We start from the raw sequence: 26,965 nt of genomic DNA, 5'->3' as shown, positions 1-26,965 counted from the left end.
ATATACAGATGTTACATTGAGGACTAAAGCAGGAATAAATGCTAACAAAATAAATGGCCTCAATCTTGTGTGCATATTATTAAGTTTAATGTCACTACTACTACAGCAACAACTTTCATTTCTATAGCACCTACAACAGAAAAATGTCTCAAAGTACTTATTCTTAATACTTAAATATTAAGGAACCCCAGCGGATCTCCGGACCGAAGGCCAGAGAATGGGGTGGAACCTGGTTCGTCTGAGATTCCGTCCCATTTTTCAGGTATGGGAGGCTGTGGGAAAATCTTCAGTCCACGTCCACACCCCCACCCCCAACCCACCCAACACCGCCCCACCCCCCCCCCCCCAAACCCCCATACCAATGGGGCATGTCTGGGAGAGTTCATTGGCTACCTCGGGAATTTTATTCAGTCTGCCCTTATAAGGCCTCAGAAGACTGTTCGTCAGCTAAGGGCTGGCGTGAGGTTTTGACGCCTTCAAAAAGGTACCAAACCTTTACCAAGCAATGGTACTCAATCTTAATTCACGGGTTCCTTTAGAGGTCAAGAGCTTTAAATGTTTTTTAATCTTTGTCTCCTGTGAGAGCTTCAAACATAACCTAGCGGAGTGGCTTTTGGCCAATCTGCTGCCAGATCAGGATGGGCTCTACTGATGTGCCCTTTAGTGGCCTGCCCTGTCTATGCAGATGACTTTGTCTCTGCAATGTGAGATGGGGTTGAGGGCTCTGGGCATTAGCACAAATACAGCCTCCCCTGCCATACTTCTGCCAGTGGAGCAGACCAATCAGAATTTTGGTCACTCAGATCTTTGTTCGATTTTACACAGAATTAAGCATTGCAAGCACTTCATGGAATTAAATGCAAATGAAAAGTATTTTGTGACAATTGTTTATTCAGTTCACTGATATAGCACCAGTGATTAGTTACTTCATCAGCAACTGCTTTAATAATATTTTAAATTCAGCATCTGAGATACTTGCTTGTTAAATTTAGATTGTATTGATGTGCCTTTTTTCTGCAGGTTTTGCCTTTTCTTGCTCTTGGCGTCGGAGTGGACGATGTCTTCCTTTTGGCACATGCATTCAGTGAAACAGGACATAATAAAAGGATTCCATTTGAGGTAAGAGTAAGATCTGAAATAAAGGGAAGCTGTCAAATATCTTTTTTGCATTCTGTTCATTTTCTTCTTTTCCTGTATTCATCGGGTATTCATCCTGTGTCCCATCGGGTAGCACATTTGACCCTATTTCAGAGCAGGTGTCATTTTTATAACTAGACTTATTTGCAGCAAGAGATGAGGGAATACTTTGAATAGAAACCACTCGCCTAGACTTTAATTGGCTTTTAACAAAGCTCATGTCTTTGTCAGTAACCTAGGTGTGGACTTCGGGAGTTCAATGACAAAGTGGCAGTCTAAAAGAAGCCTGTATTTGCTTGACTTTCTTCCCATCACCAATTGCCTCACCCCCACCCGCCCCCCCCCACCCCCCCCCCCCCACTATCCCGCACTCCCCGCACACACATGCACTGACTCCTCAGTTCCCAGTGTCTTTGTTAGCAAGCTTTAAAGCATTCTGACTGTCTCATTCTGCTGTAGCTTTTATGTGCTTTAAATCAAAAAGTAAACAGTTCCTTTGGTAGAAAAACATTATCCCTTTGGTTTTGAATGACAGACTAGCTCAATGTGTGGTCCAGCATTTTATTGCTGCACCCTTTTTTTAAAAAAAAAAGGAGTGTCAATCTGTGTTTGTAGCCCTGCAGCTATACCATCAACTGAGATATGAGGATAATGCAGGAATAGTTGCATCAAAAACAGCGATTGTTTAGCTTTGATGAAAAAAATGCCCTCTATTCTTCTCCAGCACAATAGGATTGTGGCGCATTTAGTGAGGAGAAGATTTAACATATGATTAGATCATCCTAAAGACGTTAACTGTTCTTTACTGTGGAGGGGTGGAGGCTGCTGTTCTGCAATAGGTTCTGGCATAGTAAAGAGCTTACTATGTTCCTTCAAAAATAAAAAATTTCTGTCATTTTTGTGAGTTATCATCCTATAAAACCAAATGCCCAATTTTAGTTTTAAGAGCAGAGTACATATTTTTCGAACAGCGATGTTGCTGTAGCCTTTAGAAGGTTAACATGAATAGTATTTCCACTCAGGAAAAAAAAATTAGTGGTTCCAAAGTTGGAAAGTTGATTGTAATTGGTGTAGTATTTGTGTACTGTTGGCTATGTCCATAGCCAAGATGGTAATCTAAACTGCCTTCATTCACTAATGTTGTACTAGCGCTGTATACTTTATGTATTCAGAAAAAGTGTTTTTGTTTAACTTTTTGTAACATCTGATGTTTTATGGGAATAACCATCATAAATCTTGTTTTGATGTTCTTCCACCTATAATTGCCCCCACAGGACCGAACAGGAGAATGTCTAAAAAGAACTGGAGCAAGTGTGGCCCTTACCTCCATCAGCAATGTGACTGCCTTCTTCATGGCTGCTTTAATACCTATTCCTGCCCTAAGAGCATTTTCCTTACAAGTAAGTGAAACAATACCATTCAGTCCATTTTTTCTAAAGTCATGTATGTCCCTATCATTGCTACTGAGTGAGATAAGTGTTAAATTGTCTAAAATAAATTGCAGTCTCTGAAATTCTATAAATAAATGAATTGTGATTTAATAAAATAGTAAAATGCATGCAATTCAGCGAATCTTACTGTTTTATCAATACTGTTATGCAGTAATATGAGGACCACTAGTTATCTTTTAGTGGGTGATTGAAGAAATATAGCTGAAGTACACACCATTGTTAATCAGCTGTAACTAGGAAGAATGCCAGAGGTGCCTTTATGCAGCAGCTTACTGTGATAGTCCTGTTGTTAGAGAAAAATACTTCTGGTACATTTCCATAACTGTTGTGAAACTGTGGTACATCCTTTCAGTTTGAAGGTGGTCAGTATTTAATGGCATTTATAATGGTGCCTTGTTTGACAGAACTATAAACACTGGGAGTGAAATTACTTGTAAAATCATTTAATACTTTGAGGCTGTATGTATATAAGGCTGCAGTCACTTTTATTGCTATATAGGTAGATTAAAATGAGTTCTGTTAAAATTACTATCTAGTAGTATTTTTCTAGCCACTTGAAAGTGAACTTGCTGCTCCACATAACTGGAAAAGAATTATTTTTCTAAAGTAATCCGACTGCTAAATAAAGCATCCTGGATCAAGTCCAGTCAAGAAGCTCAATTAATTGACACTGATCCTAACTAAAAAACCCACTTTGTAGGCTGAATTTTACTGGCCCCTCGACGCTGCAGGTCGCGGCACGGGGGCCAGTAAAATGCTGGAGGGAGAGGCCCGCCTCGACCCGCGACATTGAGACAGGCCCGCCACATTTTACCGGCGAGGGCGGGACCTCGGTGTGCACCACCCCCCTGCCGCACGGGCATATTTAGCATATGGTAATGCTTACTTACCTACGCTGATTATGCAGCCCGCTGCCTCTCCACCGACACTGCCGATTTTGCGTTGAACGGGCAGCCGTCAAGTGCCATCCCGCTCACGATTTGAAAAGCCGGTGGGTCCTCACTCTGCATTACGGGAGGGAGGGGGGATACACAGGAGTCTAACTCTACATCTTGGTGCTTGTTTGAAAGTTCTGGTGATGAGGCATTCCGCCAGATGACTTTGGAGGTCTGCTCGGGGAAGCATCCGACAGGATCCACCATCTCCTTTTCCCGTAGGGCCTTGAGGACATTCCGTGCAGATTACCGCCTGATGGATCGCTGGTCAAAGGTGTTTTCCCGCAGAAACTGCTCCACGAAGGATAGGTGGTACGGCACGGTCCAACTGCATGGAGCGTTCCGCGAAATGTGACCAGGCCCATCCTTCGCAACACCGGGGACAGATAGAACCTCAGCACGTACTGACACTTGGAGTTTGCGTACTGGAGGTCTACACACAGCTTAATGCAGCCGCACACGAAGGTGGTCATCAGGATGAGGGCCACGTTGGGTACATTTTTCCCGCCCTTATCCAGAGATTTGAACATCGTGTCCCTCCAGACCCGTCCATTTTAGATCCCCAGATGAAGCGGAAAATGGCTCGGGTGACCGCCACAGCGCAGGAGTGGGGTATGGGCCAGACCTGCGCCACGTACAGCAACAACGTGAGAGCCTCGCACCTGATGACCAGGTTCTTACCCACAATGGAGAGAGATCGCTGCCCCCACAAACTCAAATTTTGTTGTACCTTGGCTACTTGCTCCTCCCAGGTTTTGGTGCACGCCCCGGCCCTTGCGAACCATATCCCCAGCACCTTCAGGTAGTCTGACCTGACGGTGAAGGGGACAAAGGATCGGTCAGCCCAGTTCCCAAAGAACATGGCCTCGCTCTTGCTGTGGTTAACTTTGGCTCCCGAGGCCAGTTCGAACTGGTCGCAGATGCTCATCAGTCTGCGCACAGACAGCGGGTCCGAGCAGAACACGGCGACGTCATCCATGTACAGGGAGGTTTTACCTGAGTGCCTCTGCTCCCTGGGATTGTCACCCCTCTTATGCTCGCATCCTTCCTAATAGACTCAGCAAAGGGTTCAATACAGCAAACAAACACAACCGGGGAGAGAGGACAGCCCTGTCTGACTCCAGATTGGATCGGGAAACTTTCTGATTCGATTTCGCATATAGAGAAGGTGGTGACATGTCTCTGTACCCTGCTCAAGGATGATCTGCAGCCCATGGGCTCCAGTGGACATACCATGCCTTTGCTCCTCAAAGTGGCAGCGGTTCTCAAGCCTGACACCTCTGTAGCCTTTTCAGGGCCCACCAGAGACCTTTTTGGGGTCACACAGTCAGCAGTGCACCACTGCATCAGGGAGGTCACCAATGCCCTGCACCGGAGGGCCAGACTCTCACAACCAGGCCCAGAGGGCCATTGGTTCTGGCACCATTGCCGGAGAACCATAGGTTGTAATGTTCATAGACTGCACTCATGTGGCCATCAGGCCTATTGTCAGGTTACCACCTGCAGACATCACCATTAAAGGAGCCCTCTCAATCTAGGTGAAGCTGGTATGTGATCACCGCAGATGCTTGATTCGAATGTGTGACCGCTTCTCAGGCAGCTGCCATGACACCTGGGGCTTGCGCTAGTCCCAGCTGCCACCGCTGTTCACTGAACTGGCGCAGATGGAGGGGTAGCTTCTTGGAGATAAGGGCTATCCTTTGCAGACATGGCTCCCAACACCGTTGAGAGACTCCACCACTCCTGCAGAGGAGCGATACAACGCCAGCCACTGAGCTACATGAGCCACCATTGAGCAGGAGATCGGCATTCTGAAAGAGTGCCTCCAATGCCTGGATGGATAGGATGATGCCCTGTACTATGGGCCATAAAGGCCAGCTCCTTTCTTTGCTGCTCTGCACAACTACGCACTCAATAGGGGCCAGGCCTGGCATGATGAGAGACGTCAACAGGATTCCTCCTCAGACTATGAGGACGCTGAGGACCTATAATATGAAAGACGCATGGGAGGGCAGATGGCACCCAGGCTCTGCACGCAGGGCTAGCAGTGAGCTGGGGATGTATGGAAGTGGCTTATCAGACAAAGGCTGTCTGCTCCATAGGAACTGACATGAGCTCTGCAAGCCACACATCATCCTCGCTCATCTGCTGTGCACCAGTCCACATCTGCAGCATCCCTGTGTAAACCATTAGAGGCAGCAGCTGACTAAGCAAATGTCCATGTCACTGCATCCGTGGAGACGCTCATGAGTAATGGTGGCATGGCAATGATATTGCATACGTTGGCCCTTCTGAAGGGCCAACGGTGCAAAGGGATTTGACATTGGCACCTGCTACGGGTCAAGTGCTGGAAAATGGGATTAGAATAGTTAGGTGCTTGATGGCCGGCACAGACACGATGGGCCGAAGAGCCTGTTTCTGTGCTGTATAACTCTATGACTCTATGCTGGCACACATCATTCGCACAGAGAAAATGACACATATGTCGGTGAGGGACATTTAGTGAAAGACCTATTTACATTGCTGTGACACCCATGCGTTCCCATTTGTGTCAGTGTGTTCTCTGTAAACCTCTGTAATAGCTTTTATGGTCTATTTAAGTCTCTCATCCTGGAATGTGCAAATTTAAGATTATTCACCCAGGAGCAGCATGCCTACAAGAAGGAATGTTACACTTGAGTGCAAGAAGAGGATCTCAACTTCACAGGACACTGGGACACAGCAGGGTAAGTATGTGGCAGCAAAGCAGAAAATGCTGGGGTCTCTCTGCAGGCCAGGCAGCATCTGTGCAGAGAGGAACAGAGTTAACTTTCAGGTCTGTGAACTTGGACAAGTTAACTCTGCTTCTCTCTCTACAGATGCTGCCTGACCTGCTGAGTTTCTGCAGGACTTTCTGCTTTGCTGCCAGATTGACAGCAGCCCCACTCTTCAGCAGTCAGGTAAGTATTCTTTGACAGCTGTCAGGAAGCAGGTGTTGGGGCGCTTTAAATAGGGCCCCAGCACCTGCTGCACAACTGTCAAAGGGTTCCTTTGTATGTCCTGCCTTTCCCCACGTAGTATTGGGGGGAAGGCTCAGCACAGTGATGCTAATGAGCCCCCGCGCGTAATATTGCAGGGGCTCTGCGCAGCCGCTAAATGCGGGTGCCGTGCTGAGTTCAGAGGGCGCCGCCGCAGATGGCGGCGCCCCAATAAAATTCACCCCTGTAAATGTGTGCAAGAACTGCATGGATAATAAGTAATTTTTTTTTTGTTTTGCGTAGCATTTTTCCAAACCCAAAAGCATCAAAAGATAAGTGCTGCAGGCTAGCTGATACTGGAAAAATCAAGGCAGATCTTTTTCAATGTTGCTGACTGGAGACATAATTGCTTCAACTTAACATGGAGACAATATGAGGTCAGCTAACCTCTGCAGTACAGATAAACTGTACTGTTTCAAAAGAGTAATTTTGCTTTACGTAACCTGTGTCTCCACTCATTTTTCATGCTGCTTGACCCGTAACCTCCCCAGCGGAAGGGAAGGGTTGTAATTTTTCTTGATACCTAGGATAATAATTCCAGCAGCTAATACAACCATAAAGATGGCACCTTGAAGCGAGAAGTGACAATTTGGTTACAGTAGTAGTTGTTTCTAAATGGAGAGGGTGAGAAAATATTTGGACAACTGTATATTTCTAAATACTTACATGAAAGGGATGTCAAAATAGAATGTACAGAAGCAAATTCTCACTTTTCCAACTCCCTTGTTGATATAAGTTTGAGTTCCCAAAGCACCTGTTCAAATTGATTTGATTGGCTGCCAAGCAGAAGTTTAGCATTGAATGCAACTTTAAACAGAACGAGATTGCTCCTCATTTTTTTTCATTTTGGTTTGACTTTTTTTCTATGAAAAAAATAATTCCAGTTGATTTATGTGTTCAAATAGGGAGTTGACTTTGACCTTTTCCTTAAGACAGTGTGAGATAATTATCAAAGTGTCCATGTCTTTTGAGGCCCGGTATCTGTAAAGCAATCCAGCCGCTGAGGGAGAATAAATGGTTTCCTGATTAGCTCTTGCAAATGCAGTCTGCTTTCAGTCTTGCATGTCAACGGTTTCTTCTTTCCTTTTTTCCTGTTATTTTGCTTGGAATATTTGGCATAGTTTTCTCCTCTTGAATTGTTGATTGAGTAACAAATCTAGGTTTGATCAGCTTTTGGTGTCACAGTTGATAAACAGTGTGGTAGTATATGTTCAGGTAATCAGATCTAAGTTGGTAATTTTGTGAAACTTGCACAGGCCTGCTAAGAAGACTGGACAAAGTACTTTTAAATACATGTATGCATATTTATTTATATAGTATGAATAGGTTTTGTTAGAAAATATTAGTGTATTGAGGAGGAGAAAAAAAATCCTTGGCACAGTTGTGGCAGATTGAGTAAGTGCAGTGAATGGCCTACATAGCCCCCCACCCCCCCTTCCCCAATTCCTTAACCTTTGTAGACCCCTGTCTTGGTTGTATGATAAATAGAATTACGCTCTGAAGAAAAGCTGTTGCAGCAGTTTAGAACTGGGTATTGAAAAGGACAACAAAGGGAGGATCTAGCCGAGTTGCAAGCAGGCAGAAGTAAGGTGGGAACTGTGGATGACAGGCCTCATCATCTGCTCATCACCTTTGGCTATGCATTACACCCATTCTCTCTGGGTGGTCTACCAGGAATGGCGTATACAGCATGTACCTTGGACTGGGCCCCTACCTACCAGTCATGCTGGCTTCTCTTTGTGCATCTCACGCACAAGCTTTCATTCTTTTTAACCTTAACATGCAGTAACCAGTTTTGTTAAGAACTATTGATGATGCATGTTTGAATTGTTTGATTTATTTGATTTAAAAAAAAATGAGAATGGATGCTTTGCTTGAAATCACGCACAAATCAATCTACGTAGTCCTTAAAGCTTAATCCCTCTTATTTTCAGAGTTTGTATGTTCATTCAGAAAGCATTTTTGACAGATTTTACGCAACAATTTTTTCTTTGAATTAGCGTTGCAAAATATCTATCTCAAAATGAAAAAAAAAATTAAAATTCAAGAATTTTGCTGAAGCAACAGACAGTTCATTCATTATAATTAACAGTTTTGCCTTTTTAAATACATTTGTCAGAAATATAATTTTATACGTACAAAAGCCACGAAAACACACGATTGTAAACATGATTCTGAGATACACTTTAGGAAACCTGCAGAATGATGAAAGAAGAAGTTATTATCACAGATTTCTAGAGACACTGTTGCTGTTTTCACTAGTGCTAGCCTCTCACTGCTATCCTCATTGTTTAGTTGTGGTGCAATGCACATTACTACATGGAATGTTGATCCCAGTCTTTGTTCTTTTTGATGAATGCCATATAAGTTACAAACGGCAAGGGGTACGGTGATTTGGGTGAAGCACACTAAATCTGTGAGCAAAACATGGCAAAACAAAGGCAATCCTTCACCTTTCTGGAAAATAAAGTAGAATGGAGATTTTTAATGAAAACATTTGATTAGAAAATTGACAATCATGTTTTACTTATTTACAAAATAACATTCAGTACTTTTGTGAAAAAGCTAAAAAGAACTTTCAAAAGGAGCTGTGATTTAACATAATTTATTTGTTAATTTATGTTAAGTAATTGTGGGAATTGCCCTTCAAAGATTAATATAAACCTTTTTTCTTCCTCAAATTATTAAAGGCAACTGTTAAAAATTTTTTTGATGCTGTGCTACGTGTCAAGGTACTTTCAGCAATGTGTCCACAGTCTACTTTGTCTCTCTGCTTTCTCAAATGGGCTGTCTTTCATTTTCGTTTCTAGGCTGCTGTTGTTGTGGTATTTAACTTTGCCATGGTTCTGCTCATCTTCCCTGCTATTCTCAGCATGGACCTCTACCGCAGGGAGGACAGGAGGCTCGACATCCTCTGCTGTTTTACAAGGTATGGGCCAACTGAAAAGCTGACTTTTGTACATCTCCTAAAGGTTCTGTGGTATGTGAATAAAAGACCCCACGGCTTTGCAGCACTGCTTTTCTTGAGAAGTGGGATAAGAATGAGTTTTATGGCTCTTTTTGACTGGATAATTTACTAGAAGCAGAATTGTTTGAAGAGCAATAAACTCTCTTGGCCCCTGAAAAAGTAAAAGATAAATCAGAAAGTTATGGTCTGTAGGAGAGAATTACAGATTTTCCCATGGATTTTAATAGAATTGATTAATTCCATTCATATTTAAATACTTAAAGTTGTCATCCCATTTTACAAAATACTTGTTTAATAATACTGATCTGAAAAGTTTATAGGATTCCTTGTTGACACTGGAAAAAAAAAGTCACTAATGCTGTCAGAAATTCAGAGTAATAGAATCATAGAATGGTTACTGCACAGAAGGAGGCCATTTGGCCTGTTGTGTCCATGCCAGCTCTCTGCAAGAGCAACTCACCTAGTCCCACTAGCTAAGATAATAGCTAAGATTTTAGTGTTACAGTTGATTTTTGTTACAACAGGCTGGCGTGCATGGTGGACAGGTACAGAGTAACTGGTGGTTAATCTCCCCATACTAGATTACAGATGACCCAGGGTCTAGTTTTGGTGAGTGGTATTGGTCTATAGGTTTACTGCTAAGGCTTCCTATTACAATAATGCTGATGGGATGGGAGATTACTGCGTGCCTCTCACATTGTTCTTGGGCTATAAAGGGAAAGTTGCTGGTCTGCAGTAGGTTAGAAAAGGGGCCAGATTTTGGAGAATCTTTCTTGGTTCTGTACATTATTTTTCTAACTGAGATGGCCCACAGTGAACACTTCAGTGAGTTTCATGTCAGGCTGATTAGGATAAAACACAGGATTTTATCTTGTCCTGTTCCATTGTACGTATGGAAAAGCCCAGACTGCAGTGTACTGAGCCTGACTTATTTGCATGTTTGGTGATCTCTTGGATTCCATGCAAAATGAAAGATGTAAGCAATGAGATGCAGCAGTGATCAACACAGAGGGTTAAAGTGAGTGTGAACTTTGCACTACCGTCACCTAAATGTTTCTTCTCTTTCTTTCAGTCCTTGTGCCAACCGAGTGATTCAGATTGAGTCACAAGCATATAGAGATACCAATGACAACCATCCTTGCCAACCACCACCACCTTACATCAATCAAAACTTTACTCACGAGACCCAAATTACCATGCAGTCTACGGTCCAGTTGCGCACAGAATACAATCCCCACACCCAGGCATATTATACAACTGCTGAGCCTCGCTCTGAGATATCTGTTCAGCCAGTCACCCCTACCACACAGGATTCACTTAGCTCTCAGAGCCCTGAGACTGCCAGCTCAACACGGGATCTCCTCTCCCAGTTTACAAACCCCAACAGTAACTGTGTAGATCCACCCTGCACTAAATGGACTCTCTCTTCTTTTGCTGAGAAGCATTATGCACCACTGTTGCTAAAGCCAACAACGAAGGTGAGTACTGGAGTCAAACCTCTTTACTTTGTTTACTGTTAGCTGAAGTAATACTTAAAGCAATGTCATAACTAAGTATTAGCATTCAACCTTCTGGGTAGACGTGAGGTGTAATTTTGAACTTTGCAGTCTGGGCTATAACTTGGCAGAATGGATCATCCAACCTTTCATTCCAGTCAAAATTAGGTGGGCTTTGCAACTGCTCTGGGGACACAATAACAAAATTTGAAGACAGTACAAAAATAGGGGCAATTGTAAACAGAACTGTAAGCAACTTCAGGAAGACAGACAAGCTGAGAGATTAGACAGATAGCTGCCACATTAAATTTAATGCAGTGAAATGTCAGGCGTACATTTTGAGAGGAATGAGGGGGAAATATGTATTAAATGGTAACACTATAAAGAGTAGAGGAGCAGAAAGACCTAGAGGTTCAGATACCAATCTTTACTGGGAGGACAAGTTGGTAAAGCGTATGGTTCTTAAATCACTAATGAATGTGTGTATATTTAACATCATTACCAGAAGAATAAAGGGAGAAGTGAGTTTTTTTGTACACAGAAAGTTGTTGGGACATGGAATGCCCCAGCAGAAACAGCAGTTGAAGCATAATCCATAATAGCTTTAAAAAGGAAATGGATAAATCTTTGAAAAATAAAAACTTAGGACAGGGAATGGGCTGGCACAAGTATGATAGGCCAAGTGATCTCCTTCTGTGCCTAAATTTCTATGTATCTGTAATATAAAAAACATTGTTCATTTCCACATGCATGGAGAACTCCTACATTGGGCAATGCCATTGCAAAATTCAGTTTAAAAGAGGCAGTGTGTACCTGCACTACCGGTTATACCTATAGGTTGTGCTATGATAGGCCTTTACAATGTTAAAAGACAATGATAATGTTAGCCACAAGTGCCCTTATAGTTTTGCGGTTTTCCTTGCATTAAACTCTCATTTTCACCTTACCGAATGGAAGTTCGTTTGAAGCTGTAATTATTTTGAACAGTCATTAAAGTGAATGTAAAAATGTCACAGACAAAAATATCACAGCTTCGCTTAAAAAGTTGAAGCACAGCCATCTATAAATGCTGTGTTCCCACCTTTTCACCCACTCCCACTACTCATTCCTCTCTCCCTTTTCCACTCGACACTTCTCTTTTCATCCCTCCCCTCTACCATCACCCGCTAGCCCCAATCTCCCTCCTGATTCATCCCCCTCCCCCTTTCTCCACCTCTCACCCTGCTTGATCTGAATACTGTACTTGGTCTTGACTTCATGTATGTAATACTACAGGAGATCTACCTCTCATGCCCTATATACAATATATGTCTGAAATACCTGATCATTTATAATTAAGGAATCTAAATCTACTGTTATGCAGAAAATATCTCCGCCATTGCTTATCACCAGAATTTGCCTATTACATTTGGAGAAATATAACCAGCTAATGTTCTTCAAACACTTCACATAATCACCCGAAAAATGCATATAGTTTAGATATATTTCAATACCTTGTCTTTGCTTGTAAAATGATAGTAACATAAAAATGTAAGTTTTAATGTTTAATATCTGGTGTAAAGACCTGCTAGGTAACTACAGTAAAATGATAAAATAATCTCTGCTCATCATCTATGAACATCACTTATTAGATTTCTTATCAATTAACATTGGTGCTGATTCATTCATGATAGATTATTTGCTTGCACTATCACCAAGTGCTTTCTTCACTAATCTTGCCCAGTTCCCTCCATGTTTGAGCCCTGTTAATTTTGTTCAGTTCTTAACCTGACTGTTCCTTTTTTCTTTATGTCACAGATTGTGGTCACATTTCTTTTTTTGGGTTTACTTGGGATCAGTCTCTATGGAACTACAACAGTCAGAGATGGACTGGATCTTACGGACATTGTACCTCGTGATACGCGAGAATATGACTTCATTGCAGCACAGTTTAAATACTTCTCTTTCTACAATATGTACATTGTAACTAAACAAGAAACAGACTATCCCAATGCTCAACACCTGCTGTATTACCTCCACAAAAGCTTCAGAAATGTGAAATTCATTTTGTTGGAAGATAATGGAGAACTTCCAAATATGTGGCTGCACTACTTTCATGACTGGTTACAAGGTAAGAATAGCAATCCTTTCCTCTTATTTTTAAATTATAAGATTAGGGTATATGAGCTGAAAAGTTATACATACACTAGATATTGTCTAATTTTTTTAAAAGCACCTAATAGAATTACACAGCTGCAGACAGCAGGCCCCTGCAAGTGTGTATTGATTAACTTTTCTTCAATACTGCACAGGAACTTCAGGTTGGTATTTATACATTTCATTGATTTTTTTTTTGTCTGTTTATGCTTCTGTGAAATTAGATTAGATTAGATTAGAGATACAGCACTGAAACAGGCCCTTCGGCCCACCGAGTCTGTGCCGAACATCAACCACCCATTTATACTAATCCTATATTCCTACCAAACATCCCCACCTGTCCCTATATTTCCCTACCTATACTAGTGACAATTTATAATGGCCAATTTACCTATCAACCTGCAAGTCTTTTGGCTTGTGGAAGGAAACCGGAGCACCCGGAGAAAACCCACGCAGACACAGGGAGAACTTGCAAACTCCACACAGGCAGTACCCGGAATCGAACCCAGGTCCCTGGAGCTGTGAGGCTGCTGTGCTAACCACTGCGCCACTGTGCCACCTTGGGATGTTTTATCTATGTTACAAGCACAATGTAAATGCAATTGCTGTTGATGCATAGTTGTTATGAAATTTTGTTGGAGTGCAAATTACAGAACAACAATTTGTGAACAGTGTCCATTTACATTCGGTAAAATCATAAGGAAGGCCTTTTCAAAAATCGAAAGGTCGGCTATGATCGGTAATTTAAAACTTTAATCAAATTCTTTTGGGGAGTATTGGGCACCAAAAATCCACAAGGGATTGGCACATCTTGGTATAAGTGCTGAGAGGCTCCACCTAGAACTTCCGCATCTGAGTTGCCAGAATTTGTGGAGTCAAGGGAAGTATCCTCATTTGCCTTGCAGTGCTAGTCCTCTGTACCACAAGAAACACATCTAGGGCACCCTCTACTCGAAACATTCTGGAAAGTCCATTAGAAGTGGCCCAGACAAGGGGTGTCAGGCCCACATCTTTCCCAGAAAGAACTATATTTACCTTCCTTGTGGCCCCTTTTGTAATTTTTCTCTGTGGGGTTCTCCATTTTCAACCCTATCAGGAAATTGTCTGACCAGGTATATTTCTGCCAATCGTATGTTGGATACTTTTGAGGCCCTGACATACACAGTCCCTGACCTCCTATCCCCCCTAGGATGATTTCCTTATTTGGATTAGGTAGATGCTTCATCCTTGAAAAGTCATCCAGATAGTTTAGTGCTAGATCGGCACTCTCTATATTTGATCCTGGCCTAGTTTCCATTGAAGTTATTGTGGAAGCCCAGTTATGGATTTTCAAGGCTTGCAGTTATAAAGTACTTTACTTCTTCCTGTCACATTTGCATAAATGTCCCACATCTAGTTATGCTGGTCGTAGAGTTATTTATGGCACAGAAGGAGGCCATTTGGCCCATCGAGTCCATGCCAGCTCTTCTCGGACCTATGCAGTCAGTCCCACTCCCCTGCTCGATCCCTGTAGCCCTGCAAGTCTACTTCCCTCAAGTGGCCATCAAACTTCCTCTTGAAGTTATTGTTTCTGTTTCCACCACACTTATGGGCAGCAAGTTCCAGTTCATTACCACCCGCTGCATAAAAAAGTGCTTCCTCATATTCCCTCTGCATCTCTTGCCCAAAATTTGCATTCTGTCCCCTAGTCCTTGTATCATTAGTTAAAGGGAACAGTTTCTCCCTGTCTAACTTATCTAAGGCTGTCACAATCTTGTACACTTCGATTAAATCCCCCCTCAATCTCCTTTGTTCCAAAGAGAACAAGCCCAGCTTTTCCAAGCTAACCTTGTAATAAAATCCTCCATCACTGGAACAAATCTGCACTCTCTCGAGGACCCTCACATCCTTCCTGAAGTGTGGTGGTCAGAATTGGATGCAGTACTCTAGTTGGGGCTTAACCAGAGCTTTATAAACGTTCAGCATTATATCTTACTATGTTTTGAATGTATTTAATGGAGTAACTGATAACTGGGAAGGAATTGTCAAGTTTTATCACTAGGCATTTGGCCCTTGGACTATCCTTTATTATGGATTGAAGATTTTATATTCCCTCCTAAATTGTACACAGCAAGGCATGATTAAACTAGAAATGCTTCACCATTCCAACTAAGCAAATAATTTCAACCTTACTGTAGAAGAAAAGAAATTCAGACATTCAAAATGGAGAGAGTTGTATGGAGGCTGTTTCTCCCACTGGAAGAGGGTAAGGGGGAAAGTCAGAGAATGTTTGTGACATCTGCCCTAATACAAAAAACTGCAAGTTTCATGAATCATCATGTAGGCAAGTGGACGGTACAGCGTAATGTAATTTGTACTCGAGTGTTATAGGATTTTTTGAAGGGGGCGAACAAAATTGTTGATTTTCTGCTTGTTTACTAGTTCTTATATAGTGGATTATTTAGGAATGACATATCAAACGCCTGTCCCGTTAATTACTGAGCATGATTTTGACATATTGTAAATAATTGCATATTACATGCTGAATAATTAATCTTAGATCACCAACTGCAGAAACTAAGCCAAACCATTTGCAACGCTGAGTTGCTACAGTTTGCCTCAGCACCACTAATCTATGGAAGGAGAAAGAACAGCCAGGGGCTACCTCTGATCACTATCCAGTGACCCCTGTTGGAAAGTATGGGCTGGATTTTACCCGTTAGGGGGCATGGTGGGGGGGCCCGGAAAATGCTTCCAGGAGAGGCCCACCAGGGGCCTTGACGCCAGAAAGGCCCCACCCAATTAGAGGGTGAGAAGAGTGGATCTAAGACTAGTGTTTTAAACTTAAATAAGAATAATTATAAGGGTTTGAGGACAGAGCTGTCTAAAGTAAACTGGAAAATTGGGCTAAGAGGTCAGTAGAGATGCAGTGGCAGGCATTTAAAGAGATATTTCATAACACTCAGCAAAGATACAATCCAGTGAGAAAGAAAGACTCCAGGGGAAGGATGCACCATCCGTGGCTAACAAAGCAAGTTAAAGATAGCATCAAATTGAAAGAAAAAGTGTGCAATTCAGCAAAGAGTAGTGGCAGGTCAGAAGATTGGACAAAATATAAAAACAGCAAAGAATGACTAAAAGAACAATAAAGAGAGAGAAATTAGAGTACGAGAGAAAGCTAGCTAGAAATATAAAAACGGATAGTAAGAGTTTCTACAGGTATTTAAAAAGGAAAGGAGTAAGTAAAGTGAGTGTTGGTCCTCTCGAGAGTGAGTCTGGGGAGTTATAATGGAAAATAAGGAGATGGCAGAGAAATTGAACAGGTCTTTTAGCATCTATCTTCACTGTTGAGGATACAATTAACATCCCAGAAATAATTGTGAATCAAGAGTTGAAAGGGAGGGAGGAACTTAAAACAATTACCATCACCAGGAAAAGGGTACTGAGAAAATTATTAGAACTAAAAGCTGACAAGTCCCCAGGCCCTGATGGACTTCATCCTAGAGTCTTAAAAGAAGTGGCTGCTGAGATAGTGGATGCATTGGTTTTAATTTTCCAAAATTCCCTAGATTCTGAAAAGGTCCCATCAGATTGGAAGATAGCGAATGTAACTCCTCTGTTCAAGAAAGGAGGAAGACAGAGAGCAGAAAACTACAGGCCAGTTACCTTAGCATAGCATCTGTCATAGGGAAAATGCTGGATTCTATTATTAAGGAGGTTATAGCAGGTCATTTAGAAAATCTCAATGCAATCAGGCAGAGTCAACATGGTTCTGTGAAAGGGAAATCATGTTTAACTAATTTATTCTTTGAGAAGGTAAGAAGCAACGTGGATAAAGGGGAACCTGTGGGTGTGGTGTACTTGGATTTCTAGAAGGTATTTGACAAGTTGCCACATCAAAGGTAACTAAACAAAATAAGAGCCCGTGGTATAGGTGGTAACATATTAGCATGGATAGAGGATTGGTTAGCTGACAGGAAACCGAGAGTAGGCATAAATGGATCATTTTCAGGTTGGCGAGCTGTAACCAGTGGAATGCCACAGGAATCGGTGCTGGGGCCTCAACTATTTACAATCTATATCAATGACTTGGATGAAGGGACAGAATGTAGGATTGTTAACTTTGCTGATGACACAAAGATAGGTAGGAGAGTAAGTTGTGAAGAAGACATAAGGAGTCTGCAAAAGGAATTAGATAGGTTAAGTGTGTGGGCAAAGAGTTGGCAGATAGATTATAATGTGGGAAAGTCCACTTTGGCCGGAAAAATAGGAAAGCAACATTCTATTTAAATGGAGAGAGATTGCAGAACTCTGAGATGCAGAGGGATCTGAGTGTCCTAGTACACGAAACACAAAAAGATAGTATGCAGGTACCGTAAGTGATTAAGAAGGCAAATGCAATGTTGTTGTTTATTGCAAGGGGAATGGAATATAAAAGTAGAGATGTTTTGCTACAGTTGTACAGGGTATTGGTGAGACCATATCTAGAGTATTGTGTACAGTTTTGGGCTCCTTACTTAAGAAAGCATATAATTGCATTGGAAGCAGTCAGAGAAGGTTCACATGACTGATTACTGGGGTGAGAGGGTTATCTTATGTGAAAGGTTGGACGCGTTGGGTCAGTATTCGTTGGAGTTTAGAAGAATGAGAGGTGATCTTATTGAAACATATAAGATCCTGAGGGGACTTGACAGGGTGGATGTTGAAAGGCTGTTTCCCCTTTTGGGAGAGACTAAAACTAGGGGGCACAGTTTAAAAATAAGGGGTCTCCCGTTTAAGACAGAGGAGAAACTTTTTTCTCTCAAGGTCGTGAGTCAGTGGAACTCTCTTCCCCAGAGAGCGGTGGAGGCAGGGTCATTGAATGTTTTTAAGGCAGAGGTAGACAAATTCTTGACAAACAAGGAAGTCAAAGGGTATCGGGGGTAGGCAGGAAAGTGGGGTAGTGTTCACAAACAGATCAGCCGTGATCTTATAGAACAGCGGAGCAGGCTCGAGGGGACAACTAGCCTACTCCTGCTCCTAGTTTGTCCCACCATGATATTTGTATTCCCATTCATATCCCCAAAATCACTCTGCTCCACCTCTCACTGCCACTTCTGGCTCTTATATCTGATGCTACTGCTTTGCTCCCCAGCTTTGAACTCTGCTGTGATTTTCAGCAGGAATTCTGTATCGTGATGATTTTACCAGATCAGGAAATCCTGCCCGCAGTTCATCACAGAGTCTGATCCCAAAGCAAAGCATTGGGTAGATATCAGAAGCGCAAGGAGGAGTGACTTGTAGCAGGAGGCTCCTTCAGTGACTGGGAGAAAAGGGAAGATTTCTTTTAAGAACTGGAGTGGACAGCATGAAAAATTTTGAGTCTTTTTCTGTTATATTTCACACTCAAATTTGGAAGCATTTTGCATCCTATGTGCTCTATTATAATATAAAACAAAAATGTCTGTTCCCATAGTTAAAAGTAAAATTCTGTAAAGTGCTGTATTTTGTTATTGGTCAGTTATAAAGTTCATTACTGCAGTGGCATTGGGTGTTTGTGTTGATGGGTTAGAAGATAATCCAGTTGCATGATCATTATTTAGTTTAGTTTAGTTTAGAGATACAGCACTGAAACAGGCCCTTCGGCCCACCGAGTCTGTGCCGACCATCAACCACCCATTTATACTAATGCTACACTAATCCCATATTCCTACCACATCCCCACCTGTCCCTATATTTCCCTACCACCTACCTACACTAGGGGCAATTGCTAATGGCCAATTTACCTATCAACCTGCAAGTATTTGGCATGTGGGAGGAAACCGGAGCACCCGGAGGAAACCCACGCATACACAGGGGGAATTTGCAAACTCCACACAGGCAGTACCCAGAATTGAACCCGGGTCACTGGAGCTGTGAGGCTGCGGTGCTAACCACTGTGCCGCCCATACCACTGCGCCGCCCATGCGCCCTTAGGGAAGCTAAGCTTTGAAAACATGTGTGCAAGCCAAGGCCACATTGATTGGAGTGCTTCGAAATCACCTAGGTGGTATTTACAAATTGGTTCCTCTTCATTCCAAGGCAGGTCTGGGAATGTGCATCAAGTTTGGCAGGTGTGCTGTGTGTGTTTTTGAAGCTGCTGCCATTGTTTCAAACCAGTTTGTTTTAAGTTGATGTCTGCAGGTCTACGTGGGAGTTTTTTTCCAAACTGGAATGAGCAAGCTCAGCCCTTAGGCAATGGTATTTGTGCCTGGCTTCTTTAGCCTTATCTCCTTACAGCTGTAGTTAACCTATCAGATCGGTAATGATGGTTTTGATTACAGCTTCAGTGCAGCTGTGAGGTGGGTCTAAATGTTGGGTATGCGGTTTGTCATCTGCTCACACAGAGGCTCGTTGTACAGGGTTGTGGCTTCCTGTTCCAAATCTGATCCAAATTACCTGCTTGGAACAGCTAGTGATCTTCCGTGCTCTTTTAAAAGGGTGCAGAGGAAAATCGCAGTTGAGAATGAATAGTGTTGGCTGTGATCTTTACACGTGCTGGCAGCAGATCTCACGACTTGTAAGTGCTGCCCAAGTCAAACAGATGGAATGAATTGAGGACACAGTGCTAACTCATGCTGTGCTCAAGGAATGGCTGAATTCCTTTTAGTTTTTAACTTGTGTGTTTATAGTGTTTTCTGTCTGTGCTGAACACATTTTCCTCCGATCTGTTCCATGGAATTCAGTTGTGTAATATTACTGTTAGAAAAGGTTGCTGTGACTACACTGCACATACTGTACATAGTTACAGGCTTCACATTCAGGGTTTTATTGTAACCTACATCTTCAAACCAGGAAACAAGCATGGAGCTTAAAGACACTTAAGGATAGATTTTAACTTGGCATGGAATTCAGGGGAGTGGGACTGAAACAGGTGGTGAACCATCCATATCGCTGTTGTGTGAGACCCGACACTGACTCCTGCCCAAACGCAGTGGGAACACCAGCAATGTTGGTTGACAGGAGTGAAGAGTCACAAGGCAGTGGAGGGTCTGGGGCAGTTAGGTCACTGCTGAGGACCCATTTATCTCGCCCCTGGCAAGCTAAGCGAGGCGGAGGATCATCATAGATCATGGGGAAGCCCAAAGCATCTTTGTGAGGCCAGGAGGAGCACTTCTGCTTCCATTGGTTCACAAAGAACCTTTAAAAAAGAAAGTAAAACTTATCTGGGCCTCTTGTGTCCAGGATGGTGCCTGCTGCCAACTTTCATTAACAGGTCCAAAACGATGCGGCTTTTCGTCAGTCTACAGTTAAAATGGCGTGCAAGCCTGATGACACCATTGTAATGAAATATTGCAGTTTAAATTGGGCCCCATTCCTCTCAGTGGGCAGCCTTCCCGTGCCTAATTTCAGTCAAGTTAAAATGGTGGGGGGGTGGGAGGAGTGAGTGGGAACACATTGGTTAACAATTCTGCCAGGTGGGCTGTGTTAAAATCGAACCTCTAGTTTCTAAATTTGCAGTCTTTAAACTTTTGGGGAGTATAAATACTTTGGTAGCAATGGCCTTGAAATTACATTGCGTGATTTTAGCGTAATTCTGTTCTTGCTATTTTAAGAGAGGTATTAACTTCCTGAAAGCAATGGATTAACACCTCCAGTAAAATATCAGTATAAGAATTTTATAAGGATATATTAAACATTTGTATGTTATTATTCACATAGCAAAATTTAAGACCCCAGGGTTTTGGATTGAATTACTAAGAATGACCATATCCGTAAACTTCTCCACCAATCTGTGTATGCCTTTTTCTCTCTCCCTCTTTGTAAAGCTCTTCAAAATCCATCTTGTTAAGTGAGCTTTTAGTCACCCTCCCCAGTCTATTTGTTTTTTGGCTCAGCATCCATTTTACTTAGACCTATTTGTGAAGCACCTTGGCACATTTTTTAGAATACTTTTAAATGTAAGTTGTTGTGATGTTTCTTCTAAAAATTGATACAAAAAGAATTAAATAGATCTTTTTTCTTAATCTGTTACTTTGCTTTTGTCATTTTTCTTTTTTTTTAAATGAACCGAGATATTACTCTCTGTCAACCACCGACCCCTGACCTAAAGGATGGACACCTTGATGGCTGAGGCAGCCTTCCCCACTACCCACTCCCTCCACCAGGTTCACTGTGACATGCGTTGACTTTTCAGTGTTCTTTTGGGAAGAAGGAAGTCCTTGCTATTATTCTGCATTTTTTTGAAAACATTCCAACTGAGATAGCAAGCAGAATCCCAGTCATAAACCTGAGGCCCGCCACTGTGAGCACAGCAGGTTACCAAACTAACTTGCTGTGGTACCAATTTGCACTGAAAGACCTCTTTAAAATCCTACCTAATATCATGTGTCTCTTAAAACACATTTTCTGCCCAACAGTCTGTATTCTACTGGAATTTCTTCTCCAAGATTCCCATAAAATCTGCAGTTGCCCTTATTCGACTTATCAGGATCTGTCATACACATTTCTTGTAATAATGCTACAGGCATCAACATTTTCATCATAACAAAGTCATTCCTGGTGGATTACAGGTCCAAGGGCAACAGTGGCCCTCTAATGCCACGTATAATCGTTCAATTTTCATGCATGAAGCCGAACAGTGAATCCACAAACTGTCCAACACAAGCAGCATCATAGTCAAACCCAAGCTATTCTAATTTTGTCTCTGTACAAATGCAATTTAGAGTAGTTTTTGCTAAATAGGGATCAGGAGCATGAATCCTGACTAACCTTCCCCTTTTTAGCCTTGGGATGCTGTGGGGGCAATTTTCAATTGCCAGCTGCTAATTTCTTTTCTTAAAAAAACAAGTGGCCAGCAATTTAGGGCGGCACAGTGGCGCAGTGGTTAGCACTGCAGCCTCACAGCTCCAGGGACCCGGGTTCGATTCCGGGTACTGCCTGTGTGGAGTTTGCAAGTTCTCCCTGTGTCTGCGTGGGTTTTCTCCGGGTGCTCCGGTTTCCTCCCACAAGCCAAAAGACTTGCAGGTTGGTAGGTAAATTGGCCATTATAAATTGTCACTAGTATAGGTAGGTGGTAGGGAAATATAGGGACAGGTGGGGATGTTTGGTAGGAATAGGGGATTAGTGTAGGATTAGTATAAATGGGTGGTTGATGTTCGGCACAGACTCGGTGGGCCGAAGGGCCTGTTTCAGTGCTGTATCTCTAATCTAATCTAAATTCAAGTTTGGTGGTGAGGAATGCCACCACAGCTGTCCCATTGGTGCACAAGGCCCTGTTAGTGTAATTTTCAGCTGAACCTGTAAATGGACAAGCTGTATGAACATCTGTTTCAGGTGGGTATGCTTACATATACAAATCAGGGTCTTGCGCTGCTTTGTAGGACCGGCTGCAATTTTTAAATACAAATAGGCAGGCCACTCCATTTTCAATAGGAATCAAATCTCTGACGTTCATGACTAATATGACTCAGTGATGCAGCACATGATTTATTTCTTTTTTCTTTTAAACTGAATAAACTCCTATTCAGCAAAAATCTGAATCCATTTGCAAATGCAGAAAGAAGGTAATTTTACGGAAAGTTGTCCCACACTTTCATACATTTTTCCATTATTTGTGATATATGCCTATTATTCTGTAAAGCCAGTTCTTAAATTTAAATACAGTATGTGAAAGGTAACAAAGGCTTTGGAATTCCAGGTTACTTCTTGTTTACAAAATGTTTCAAAACCCCTTGTCTAATCAGGTCTGCAAGATACCTTTGACAGGGAATGGCAAGCTGGGAAGATTACTCACAACAGTTACAAAAATGGGTCTGATGATGGCGTTCTGGCATACAAGTTGCTAATTCAGACTGGCAATAGGCATAGACCAACTGACTTAAGTCAGGTAAGAGTTTTTTTAGACATCAACAACTGTTTTGTTGATGAGTGAGAAAATAGCTGAATTTCTTTTTGTCTTTTGAGTTGCTGAGTGTGAACCCAAAATTCCTCAAACGTTTTAGTGGCCCCTCTTGTAGTAATATATTATTTCTCCACAAGGCTTCTGCACAAGGTTACAGAATTACAATTTTTTTATTGTCTGCCTTCAGTACAAACGTGAAGTCTCAGTGGAAATGGTACTGAGCACTGAAAAAGCAATTAGGTTTTCGTTCAAGCCATTTGTCTTTTTTTTTCCTTTTTTTGGCAGAATACCATCAATAATGTTCTGAGAGTAGTTCTGCTTATTCTCAACCTTTCCCGCCATATTCAAGATGACAGTTTTACAGAGTACATTGTTTAAAGTTATTATGTGGTGTAAAACATGTTGGTTTACTGCAGACTACAGCATACCCGTTAACACTGAAAAAATTAAGACACAAAATACTGATGTAGAGTTACCCTGAATGAGCATTTACACTGGTAAGCTTTAAATACAGTAGTTCATTCTTTACTAGGTGTAGCTTGTGGGACCAAGTGTTGGACTGTAACTTCTGATGTAATTTCCTGTGCCTGGGAGGGAGAAAAGTGTGCCATGCCCACAGGGGTTGCTAGCTGCACTGTTTGATTCCAGATACAGCTGAAGACATACAGTTGCTGAGCATCCTGTGGATTAATTGAATCCAGAGCCTGCGAATGAAATCTTTTTTGTACTCCTGTCACAATTGTGTTTCATTTCATTCAAAAAAAAAAGACCAGAAATGGGAGCATGGCCAGTGTGCTTAAAAGAAATACATATTTTCCATAAATTTCATTTAACGTTGTCTTGCAGCCACCGCCTCCCTCCCAACCCCCCACAAAAAGTATAAAAATTGGCAGCTCTTTTTGACACTACAGTGCATGCTGTTTTCTGTCCAAGATGAATACTCCAAAGATGATTGCCCCCCCAGTGACCCAGGCTGGATCTTGCTTCTGTCTGTTTCTTGGCGTGGTGCATGTTCCGAATATACACAGGTCAGGAGAAGCAAGTGCTAGCAAAATTTGTACAGATGTTGTTTTATTTTTATAGCTCTCCTCCATTTGCTGGGTGGCATTTCCTTCAGTGTTAACAACAGAGGTTAACTGCGTACAGACGTGCACAGGAGCTCCTGCCAAATTTTTTTCTTTTTTATTGTTATTCTAACTTTAATATTGTTTATATATAATACACAATACACTGGATACTTAAATTCTTAAAGAGGACTTGCTACAAAGTGAAGTGTTTGTAATATGTTTTGTAGCTTCAGATTGCAGTAAAACTTGGTTGTGATTCATTCCCTGTCTGAAGTTTGAAGGCAAGATTGCTTTCCTTAAGCATTATATTTAGTTGTTCCTTTTTTGCCCTGTGGCAATGAGGTGCAAAAATACCCCTATATTCTGAATAATTTTTCATCTTGTTGCAGTTGACTAAACAGCGCCTAGTGAATGCTGATGGAATCATCAACCCAAATGCTTTTTACATCTACCTGACAGCCTGGGTCAGTAATGATCCTGTGGCCTATGCTGCCTCTCAAGCCAACATCCGGCCACACCCTCCAGAATGGGTTCATGACAAGGCAGATGACAGGCCAGAAACTGCACTCAGAAGTAAGTTTACCATTTTTCCTTCCTTACCTGTTGTGTCTAATTTCTTAATCTAAAGTACTTTCACTGGCATGGTTGTAATTAATGATCTTGAAAGACAGTTTTTATTAACAGTTTTTAAAAAATGGTGTGCTTTTGAATTCTTATTTTTAGCATCAAAACCAAATTAAAATAACAGGGAAAAATCAGAGTTCAAAAATTAGGGTATATTTTCCGAAACTCAGTAAAAATCAGTCTTTATTTTGAGCATCACTCTCTGACATCACCATGTAATTTACACAAGCCTACCTTATCATTTACCCAATACAATCTTAACGTACTGTACTGCATACAGTTTTGTCTTATGTGCGATATAAATCTTACCTTATCATGCACTCCACACAATTGTACCTTATCGCGTACGTATATAATCTTAACTTGTCTTGTATTTTATAAGGATTGAACTGAAGCATTTCTATTTGCTGTGCTTTAGAACATATAAAATGGGATTTCATGAAGGCAAATATCTAGCTTCAATCATGCCAATATCTCAGGCCCCCTACAATTCTGCACTGTAGGGTCCAGTACAGTGAAACATTTTATTCTGTATTTAATGAAAAGCAGTTGAACAGTCTCAATTCCATGGGTCACGGGTTGGCAGCAAAACAATGAACTCCTTGGATTACCCATTTTATAGATTCTTTTCCTCTTGACATATCTAAAGTTTCCAGTATTCTTGAGGATCACAAGGGTAATTTTAACTTAACGCGCTCTGTGTGAAATTTACAGGATCAGATTAGCTGCATGTTTTACACCACACCCGATTTTACTTAGCACATTGTGCTTTTGGTATCATTCCACATGTTACTTGATGAGTATGCACAGAACATGTGTAATGTCACTCACCATGACACCTGCTCATCTCAAGACCCTTGGGTCCAAGGAGAATTCTTGTTTTGATAATGGGAAATGCGCCAAAACTCATTTTAAAAACCCTGCAACCTGGAAAAATGTGGGGTTTTATCAGTGAAAATCAGTTTTAAAAAATTTTAAAATCAATGGTTGTAATTTACATTACATTAGACTGGAAATTTATTAATGAGTTTCTGGAATTGCATCAATCACACCAATTACATCTAAAACAAAACTGCATATATGCATTTGGTAAGAGTAATTTGTAAGCCTTGCTGAAGGTCAGAAATTTTAAATTGGACTAAGACTAGCAAAACATGACCTAGAAACTCATTTTTTTTCAAGTACAGTATTTTTTAAAAACATACTTTATATTCTTACCAATAGTATAGCAAATGCAGTATAATACCTATTATACTTGGATTATTTAAAATGAATATACCGAATTACAGTACTACAGAAATAATTCTGGTGTCACTAACTAAACATTTTTTAAAAAATATACCTGAAATTCTTTATAACCCCTCTCCCCAACACAAAAAGAAAGCTAAAGGATAAGTGAGGGAAAATATTACGTGTGTATTTTTTCTAGAATTCCTTTTATTTCAAGTAGAAAAAGAGCATATTTTACTTCCTCCACAAACTGCAAAGGGTTTTCCATACCCATTTGTCAATGATATGATACCAGTATGTGGGTTGTTGCACACCTGTGCTTCATCACAATAATTCTGTTGAGTATTGGCCAGGAGGGGGTCCTTTATGTCTCAAGGAGGGAACTTGGATTGATTTAATTTCCATTCAGGTTTCAGCTATGTGACTGCATGCTAGTTGAAGTTATTGGTCTGTGGAGTGGGCTTCTGAAAATGTGATTGGATCATGAAGCTTCACTGTATTCCAAACCCTGGAGCCTGGTGGCAGCCAGCCAAGTCTTGTCTTAATGAAAATTTATAGTTGAGATTATAATAGGGCAAATCATGTTTAGCAAGTCAGTTGAATGAACCTGCAGGGTCTGGAACACACAGCAGCAAAAACTAAATACTGGTTTTGTTGGGATTTTTTTGGTAAAGTCTTGCATTTAAACGAAAGGAAAGGCATTCGATGAAAAATACAGTTGGACCTACAGATGTAGAGATTTTACATTTTTATTTCAAACAAAGGCTTCATTGTTATATTGTATGATCACATTAAGTTTCACCAGTTAATTAGCTCTGGATATTCTTTAGTTTTATGCCATTGAGGCCACCCAGATGTAAACTTCTAATCTGGACTCAAACAGTGGTTCTGTAAATAAGTTACAGAATATTCTGATTGTTATATGGGTATTTGTTGAATTGCTTTCTAACTAATTTAGGCTGTTCATGTGCAACTTATTTTGGGTATGGATAAAATGAATGATTTGACTAGCAAGAAGCCCTTTTCCTTACAGTATAATTGGTTAGTTGTTCAATGTATTATA

At 41.4% G+C, this 26,965-nt stretch overlaps 1 protein-coding gene across 4 annotated transcripts in view; it reads left to right on the top strand.

The window, feature by feature from the left end:
- The window catches only part of ptch1 (patched 1), a 98,213-nt gene that overhangs the window by 53,644 nt on the left and 17,604 nt on the right, over window positions 1–26,965 (top strand). For all 4 annotated transcript variants that reach the window (XM_068030089.1, XM_068030088.1, XM_068030086.1 and 1 more), the window contains 7 exons: window positions 1,021–1,119; window positions 2,412–2,537; window positions 9,351–9,469; window positions 10,581–10,986; window positions 12,802–13,114; window positions 22,824–22,966; window positions 24,438–24,621. In XM_068030089.1, the coding sequence (XP_067886190.1) occupies window positions 1,021–1,119; window positions 2,412–2,537; window positions 9,351–9,469; window positions 10,581–10,986; window positions 12,802–13,114; window positions 22,824–22,966; window positions 24,438–24,621 (1,390 nt within the window). The remainder of the gene's footprint in view (window positions 1–1,020; window positions 1,120–2,411; window positions 2,538–9,350; window positions 9,470–10,580; window positions 10,987–12,801; window positions 13,115–22,823; window positions 22,967–24,437; window positions 24,622–26,965) is intronic.

Source organism: Heterodontus francisci, chromosome 4, assembly GCF_036365525.1.
Source record: "Heterodontus francisci isolate sHetFra1 chromosome 4, sHetFra1.hap1, whole genome shotgun sequence".
NCBI classification, from domain to species: Eukaryota; Metazoa; Chordata; class Chondrichthyes; order Heterodontiformes; family Heterodontidae; genus Heterodontus; species Heterodontus francisci.
The sequence above is the reverse complement of the archived record's forward strand: the minus strand, read 5'-3'. Positions and strand labels throughout refer to the sequence as shown.